At 44.6% G+C, this 8,448-nt stretch overlaps 1 protein-coding gene and 1 long non-coding RNA gene across 2 annotated transcripts; one reads left to right on the top strand and one right to left on the bottom strand.

The window, feature by feature from the left end:
• Positions 1-1,368: 1,368 nt before the first annotated feature.
• LOC119420373 lies at positions 1,369-6,882 on the top strand. The gene is made up of 3 exons (XR_005187300.1): positions 1,369-1,698; positions 3,957-3,958; positions 6,871-6,882. It is a non-coding gene; the product is annotated as an uncharacterized LOC119420373 (long non-coding RNA).
• On the bottom strand, positions 5,356-6,303 carry LOC119420366 (odorant receptor 131-2-like). The gene has a single exon (XM_037687751.1). The coding sequence runs from the start codon at positions 6,301-6,303 to the stop codon at positions 5,356-5,358; it is 948 nt and encodes a 315-aa protein (XP_037543679.1).
• Positions 6,883-8,448: the final 1,566 nt, after the last annotated feature.

Here is an 8,448-nt window from a genome sequence, read left to right as displayed (position 1 = left end):
CTGCGCTGGAACTCTCTGGGGATACAGCTGCCTGCTGCATAGACCCCATAGCAGGAGGCGGTGGAGAGGAGCCCATCTGGACCGCCACAGCGGAACAGGAAGGAGATGAGTCTGCCTGTAACCCCACAGCAGAGTAGGAAGGAGAAGTGTCCACCTGGACCCACACAGCAGAACAGGAAGGAGATGAGTCTGGCTGGATCTCCACAGCAGAACAGAAAGGAGATGAGCTCGTCTGGACCCCCACAGCAGTACAGGGGGAAGGCGGTGAGGATTATGGTTTGACCCCCATGGAGAGACTCAGAGGTGGGGCATCAGGATCAGTTTCTTGAGACAGACAAGGAGATGGTGGTGCTTCTGGTTCAACTCTCACGGAAACACCCAGAGGTGGGACATTGGGACCAGCACCCAGGGACACACAAGGAGGTGAGTCAGGCTGTGGGACTGTGTTGGGCTGTACAGCAGAGTCAGGCTGTGGACCAGAGTCGGGCTATGGACCAGAGTCGGGCTGTGGACCAGAGTCAGGTTGTATGTTTGGAGCTAAACCATGTTCTTTAATAGCCCTGATCTCAACCAAAAGCTGATGGTACGCTGGGATTAATGTGAGGCCAGGTATAGATAATAATAGTTTCTCAGCTAAAACAAACAAGGTGATCTGACTGTCAGGGTTATGTTTAGCAGAAGAAAACAAGTTTTGAAAAGTAGAGTTTATTTTAGTAATATCAGAGGCACTTACTACTAATGAAGAGTTCTTTGTGGCAACCTCTGCTGGAGTGGTGTGGAACCGCTGTGCTCACTGTTCTCCGGGCTGGTCCCCCTTTGTCTGCTCCATAGACGAATGGTGGGTGGACTGCCACTCCTGCAAAACTCTCCCCAGAGTTTCAGGTTCATCTTAAGGAGAGACGGACGGAGGCTGGGCCCAAGAGGTGACGGGACTGATCTTTACGGAAACTCTGTGCGGGAGTGAGGTGCCAGATTCCACCTTCACCGATGTCCTGAAGGTGAGGCATCCGGATCAGCCCTCATAGAAGCACCGGAACAGGGTCCAGGAAACTCAACCTCGCCGGGCCGAGTCAGATCAGCTGCTGGAGTCAGAGATGTCAGCGAAGGTCCCGTGGACAATCTCCGGGTTCATTTTCTGTCACTCCGGCGGCGATGGTGGGAGGGAGGGCAGGAATGAAACAGAGCTCATCCACCAGCTCTGCATCCTCCCCCGACGTCCATCCCGAGTAGCCAAGCAGTGCTGGAGGTGAGGAGAAACTTGGCTTGGATGCTTGGTGTTCACCCCGGAGCTGAGACCATTTTTCCTCCTTAAGAACCAGGAGAGGCAAAGGCAGGATTTCAACCTGGTGGTTGAAACCTGGTATTCGGGCGAAGCCAGAGGAAACACTGGTGGAGGCCCGCAGCGGTCCTGACGTGCAAATCGGTCGTCCGACCTGGGTATAGGGGCGAAAGACTAATCGAACCATCTAGTAGCTGGTTCCCTCTGAAGTTTCCCCCAGGATTCCTGGCGCTCGGAGCCTCGCAGTTTTATCCGGTAAAGCGAATAACTAGAGGTCTTGGGACCGAAACGGTCTCAATCTATTCTCAAACTTTAAATGGGTAAGAAGCCCGGCTCGCTGGCTTGGAGCCGGGCGTGGATTGCGAGCCGCCAGGTGGGCCACTTTTGGTAAGCAGAACTGGCGCTGCGGGATGAACCAAGTCCTCGTATTCGGACGGGTTCTGTCCAGAACCCGCCGCAAAAGACCACGGACTCCCCCATCTGTGTGGCTCATACAAACAGGTGAGTGAAGCCAAGGAGAACCTGCCTGTTGGGTTCTGGTTCTGGTCATTTCGTACTATCAGGATTTGCAGGAGCAGGTAGAACCCAATGGTGTAGGTAGGGACTCAGAGACTCAGCGGGTAAAAATAAATACTTTTAATAATAATAAATCAACAAGCAGACGAGATAGCATAATCTTACAACAGTGTGTAAACAGGACGGAACCAGGACCGGATCAGGACAGAACAAGACAAGCCCACACCCAACAATGAACCAACACTGAATAGGACTCACAGATAGACTTAAATACACAGACAAGACAGGGCATAATTACTAACTGCTGGACACAAGACAAGGATGAAACTGATCAGGGGTAAATAGGAGACACACTAGTGGGTACAGATAAGGAAGGCCCACCAGATGGTGCCATCCTTACAAACAAAGCCTTTTTGGTCAGTTGAGTGACACTTTCAGTGTGGTATTTTTTTCTTACAGGAGAGACAAATGTAACAGACCAGTAATACTTTAAATTGTGTAAAACATGCAGATTAACAATCAATTATATCTGGTCCACAATAACCTGTGAGCATTTTTGTTTTATTTTATTTCATTTTTAACACAATTCGAGCTTGGATTAAGACATCAATGAAAATAATATTCAACTAAATGTTGCCTTTCAGTATATAGATTACATTCAGACACCAGTGTGTAAACAGGTTTGGTTTGTTTAACAGAGATAATTAAACTATTTTTAATACTTTTTGAGTTTATATAAATGATTCCTTAAGTCAATCAAGCTGTTTCTGTGAGTAGCAAGTTGGCCATCTGGCCTAAAACATTTGATTGTTATACATGATGATTGATTGTTTTGGGCAGATAGGTCCTTTTCTAGAATAGAATTTTCTAGGTTCTAGAATTGCGCCGCTCAAGGTGGCTGTATGTTGGAGCAGCTCTGCTACTTTCATTCTGAGATTTTGCTTTTGGAAACTTTAATTCCTCTTTTTCTGGATGTAAATCACATTTTTTGGATGATTGTTTCCTCTGGTATCAGATGCTGTGCAGCTGGAAGGATTTTTACTGAAACTTTTTTAGTTTTGGACATTTGTTATGATGCGTAACCATGGCAACAAGGCAGTTTTCTACAACCAACAGCTGATTAACATCTCAAAAGCTCAAATAATATCTCAACTACAGCCCCAAATCTCAAATGAGTTGAAAAGGATGTTCTGTGGACGCATTCTCATCTACCTGCCAGCTGTGCTCGAGTGCCTGACCACTGAGATCCTGGAACTAGCAGGAAACACGGCTCATGACAGCGGAAGGACAGGATCGTCCCTCAGCACCTACAGTTGGTTGTCCACAGTGAAGAGGAGCTCGGCAGACTGCTGAGAGGAGTGGCCAACGCAGTGGGAGTTCTGCCCGGCATTCGGGCGGTCCTACAGACCCGGGGAACCGAGAGGCCAGCCGAGTCTGGGTGGACGGATCAGACTGCATCTGCAGCCAGTTTCTTAGGATCCACTGTGGGATGGACCTTTTCAAGAGATCCTTCCTGTCTACAGCATCAGCATCTATAACATCTCTTAATCAAATGAGGATAACGAGTTACAACAAATTTTTTTTTTTAATCTATGTGTGTACATTTGTGTATATTTATGTAACCTGTCCTGAAAATCTGACCATGCAATAAAATCCTGGTTAAAAATCTGTTGTTGAGTGTGGTTCTTTTTGAGTAAACAATGTAAGCGAGAATATTTTTCACTAACGTAAATACTGTATACTTCTACTAAGGTCATGCACACACTATATTGTGCGGGGGGGGGGGGGGGTGATGGACAGGTCTCCAGGCCATCACAGGTGTCCCTGTGATGGACTGGAGACCTGTCCATCACAGACACACCTAGAGATGTCTCCAGTCCGTCACAGGGACACCTAGAGACAATTTAGAGTCACCAATCAGCCTAACATGCATGTTTTTGGTCTGTGGGAGGAAACTGGAGTACCCGGAGAAAACCCACGCAGCACGGAGAGAACATGCAAACTCCACCCAGAAAGGTCCCTGGGCCGGGGTTTGAACCGGGACAACCTGCTCATTGAGGGGCAGCAACTCTACCAACTGAGCCACTGTGCTGCCCTCAACTAAAATCATGATTAAAAGAACGTACGAAGAAAGTAGCTCTGAAATAAACATTTAAAACAGACGTGTGAGTCTTGTACTATTACAGTCAGATATGCATTTAAAGATTTTGTCCAACAAAAACAATTTAAATAATTTGTGATTTTTGATGCCACAGTAGTTACTAAAGTTCAGAGAAAGTGAAAACTATAAAGTATATCACAAAACTTTTATTAACATGCAGGATTGTTACTTTGACTCCTGAGACCAGGACAAAATGTTGCAGTTCTGTGCACGTCCTAGAAACAGGCTCTACTTAAGACAATACAATCATTCCAAGTGTAAAGTTTTAAACATGTTTACCCAAGATGCACCACACACCCGTCTTTCTAGATCATTTTAAATTTGGTTTTGTACTTTCTTTCCAATGAAAAAGTTAAACCTGGTCAACTATTTTAAATAATCTTTGAATTGACAACCAAAATGTCTTCGATCTTGTATTTGAAAATGACAATTTGTCTAAGCAAATTATAATTTAGGTTTGCAGAAAACATGTATTAGAACCTCAATACTCAAAACTAAAACAGTAAATTAGGACTACACCAGTTAAAACTGTTAAACAATACAGCTAATCTAGAAATAATAAAAACCTACACGGACAAGCTACTGTCACAGCTTTAGAAGGTTTAACTCAAAAATGCAGACTGACACCAAGGACTGAGCATGAGACAAACAGAGGTCCAGATGTTGGCAAAGCTCAACAAGGCTCGGCTCAAGATAAAAACCAAAACACCAGTAGGCCTGGACTTATGAGGAGATGGTTGCAGCTGAGACTAAAGGGATGAGTGGAGGGAGAGGAAGGCATGGCAGGACTGAGCAACAGGAACTGTGTATGGAAAAGTACTCCAAGAACAACCTGGAGACACAATAAACAGAGGAACAAAACACTAGAACCGCAAAACAAACATGATAACAAAAGGAGGTAAAACTGAGCAATACATAAATTACTAAACATCAAAAAGACGCACGCTGACATTTTTAACAATAAAGTAACGATAAAGAACGACAGGATTTAGTGTCACAAAGGACAAATTTAAAAACACACAGAATCAAGTTAGATTTCCATCTAAATGTACGTTGTAATTTAAAAAACAAAGTAATGTTAAATAGGACTTTTAGAAACTAAATTATGTACAAAATATCTGTGGACATTTTTATATTTCATTCAACATAAAGATTTTATCTTAATTTTAAAAATATGAAACAACAAAGCTTTCCTGGTGAGTGTAATTAGGAAACTGATCAAATATTTAGGCCAGTTTTATTAATTAGAGTTCAACATGTGTCAAAAGCTTAATTAAGTGACATAAAACAAAATATTGTAGGAGTTAGTACGAGTCAAACATTCATCCAACCATCCTATTTTTATCTTTATCGTAATAACTCAAACAACCACGATCAGTTCGGACAATGCATAAGATCCTCAGCCACTGATTTTAGCCTTCAGGTTACAAAAAAGATGGTACACGAGAACAGGTCTGATAGTCTGATCTCTCAGCCCATAAATGAGAGAACTCAGACATCTGGGGAAAATTATAAAGCAAACGTAAAAAATATTCTGGACCCACAGAAAGGCTGTCCTTGTCAGAACTTTTGACAGAGCTATGATTAATGGGTTATTAATGGTTGAGGACAAACTGAGGCCCAGCTGCACCAGATGCAGTAGAAGTGTGTTACGAGCCTTACGAGCTAAAGCTTTATCCGTGGAGACCGACCTGGCTGCGATGATGACACCGATGTAGGAGAAGGTGGCAGCCACACCAGCTGATACAAACAGAACACAAGTGTAAGCCTTGTCATACTCCGCAGTCAGAGAGCCAAGAGCTAAAGCTATGTTGGAACAAAGGTCTTTAATCTGTAACCTCTCCGCCTCTTTAAATGGAAACTGTAAAAACAAGAGAACACGGGTGAGATTGTTCAGTGAACTCACAGCCCAAATGGCAACGACAGTCACGGTTGTGTTTCTGACGGTGATGATGGAAGCGTGCCTCAGTGGGAAGCACACAGCTACATATCTCTCCAAAGGCATTACTACCAGAGTGAGGGGGGAAATCCCAGTCGTGAGATTGGCGAGCATGCTGAGAGCAGTGCACAAAGAATATGCCAACTTTACTTTACAAACAGAGAGTAAGAACTGAACCTGACTCTGAGCCAGCTGAACAGTGTCTGCAAGAAGAAGGTTATACAGAAAGATGTAACGGCAGGTGTCACAAAACACCGGCTTACTCCTCAGAGTGAACAGCATCACACCATTGATGTAGAGAAAAATGAAAGATGGAATTGTAGACATGGTAGAAATAATAATTATCCGCAGTGAAGCCTCAGTCTGCACTTCTGTGATATTCGACTGTGACTGGGATACGTTTACCATCGCAGACAATACTGAATGTCAACAAATTCACTCGATGATGTGACTGAAAATACAAAATAAATCCAGTTACAACACCTGCTAACATAAATGATCGGCACTTTAAAATAAACACTCTAAAAGAGACAACTCTCCTGTGCTGAGAGATGAAGTCAACGTGCACTGATCCTCTGTCTTTCCCTGAAGTTAAACTGTGCCTATAAGGTCTGCCCTCACCATTTATCCACAACACATCACGTCACTGTTTGCACATGTTCTAATCCCCCATGTGCAGTAAACAACATGACAACACAGCACTTTGTATTCACGATGCAGTATCAGGGAATTTGGTAGAAACTATGTTGAATCATGGGTTAAGAATGTTTTTATATTGTGACTGAGAACGTCTTGCCCTGCTGCCTCTCATAACATCTTCATTCCCTTGGCCTGGAGGCAGACGTGGACCAAACACATGGGTCTGAGCGGTGCCTCCCTGACGCCCTCATCCACGAAAAAGAGTAACGGGATGTGTTACATGGATAACGCTGAAGAGTTTGTGTGTTACAGTGATGTTATAAAGGTGAACACAAGGACGGGTTCAGGGTTCTTTCTGTGACACTGTATGATTGTACTCTGCTCATTTGCAGCCTTGCAAGTAAAGTTAGGGGCGGCTGTGGCTCAGTGGTTAGAGCAGTCGTCCTGCAATGCAAGAGTTGGGGGTTCAAATCCACCAGCAGTCACTTGCCCAAGTGTCCCTGGGCAAGTGACTGAACCCCTCACAGCCTCTGATGTGTGTCCCCGGTGTATGAATGTGATGAAGCTCTGATTATTCTCTTTAGAATGATTTGTTCAATTAGCTTTGTAGAGATCTAGTATAGAGCTGCATGAATGGGTCAATGAGGCACAGATTGTTGTAAAGAGCTTTGAGTATCTTGAAATAAGATAGAAAGGTGCTGTATAAATACAGTCCATTACATTTACCATTTAAAGCTGTTTAAATGTCTTCACCTGCCGTTAGTTTGTGGTTCTTTATTGAGTTAACAACTTTAGTGAAAGTAAGGCCGAGTACCGAACTTCGTTTTTGTTATGGTACCGACTGAACTGCTTCGGTCGGTACATACATCAAAATATGCCTCGTCTTTCAGTGTCAGGTTTTGGTGATGGATGTAACGTTACACGTGTAACGTTCCAGCCAATGCCAGTGCACCAACTTGCAGCACGCAGGAAAAAAACCCAGAAAAACACGGACGGGGTTCACTCCGGACTAAGAGCGTAAAGTTGCTCCATGTTGGACTGCAAGGAGAGAGGAGCGCAGCGTCCTCCTCTCAGTGTTAAAGTCAGCCTGTGGGTGTTGGAGCCAGAACGGCCTGATTCAACATCTGCACGACCGGACTCTGCTTCGCACCGAGGACGGAGCTGTGTCTGTGTTTCAGCTGGTAAGTTTACGTTTGTTAACCTTGCAGCTTAATCCGTGCATCACGGTGAGTTAACAAATCAAGAGAATGAGTTTAGTATTCAGCTCTGACTGATTCAACGCGCTGCCAAACAGGTTACACTGAGTAGAGCGGGCGACTGTTCCAAGATGGCGGCCCTACGGCTCGTCAGCACCAATAGGCGATAGCTGTCAATGTTGGATCTAGCTTTTATATATCTATGTGACGTACCGCGACAACTGGTCCGCCCACTCAACGAGGTGTCCACTAAATCTGCTTCACCAGTTCTCTGTTGTTAACGCCCTGGCAGCAGTGATGGAGAAAGGTCAGGGGAGCTTTGCTCTGAAATAATGATGAATGGTTGTTTGAAATGTGGTTAATAGTTTAACTCAAAAACCGCTGATCTGACTCCAAATACACCCAAATTATCCCCACCCGCCCAAAGCAAATTTTACCCGCAAAATCAGAATGAAAACCGCTCAATCTGGCAACACTGCCGTCGGACAGACCCGCTTCTGGAGGGCTGTCTGGGAGGGCAGCTGCTGCGGTCCTTATTATTATCATACTGCTAACGGGACATGCTAACAAGACCACACCGCTAACAGTACCATGCTGCTAACAGTACCATGCTGCTAACAGTACCATGCTGCTAACAGTACCATGCTGCTAACAGGACCATGCTGCTAACAGGACCATGCTGCTAACAGTACCATGCTGCTAACAGGACCATGCTGCT

Source organism: Nematolebias whitei, chromosome 14, assembly GCF_014905685.2.
Source record: "Nematolebias whitei isolate Nwh7 chromosome 14, NemWhi1, whole genome shotgun sequence".
Lineage (NCBI taxonomy): Eukaryota > Metazoa > Chordata > Actinopteri > Cyprinodontiformes > Rivulidae > Nematolebias > Nematolebias whitei.
This window is presented reverse-complemented; position numbering and strand designations above follow the sequence as displayed.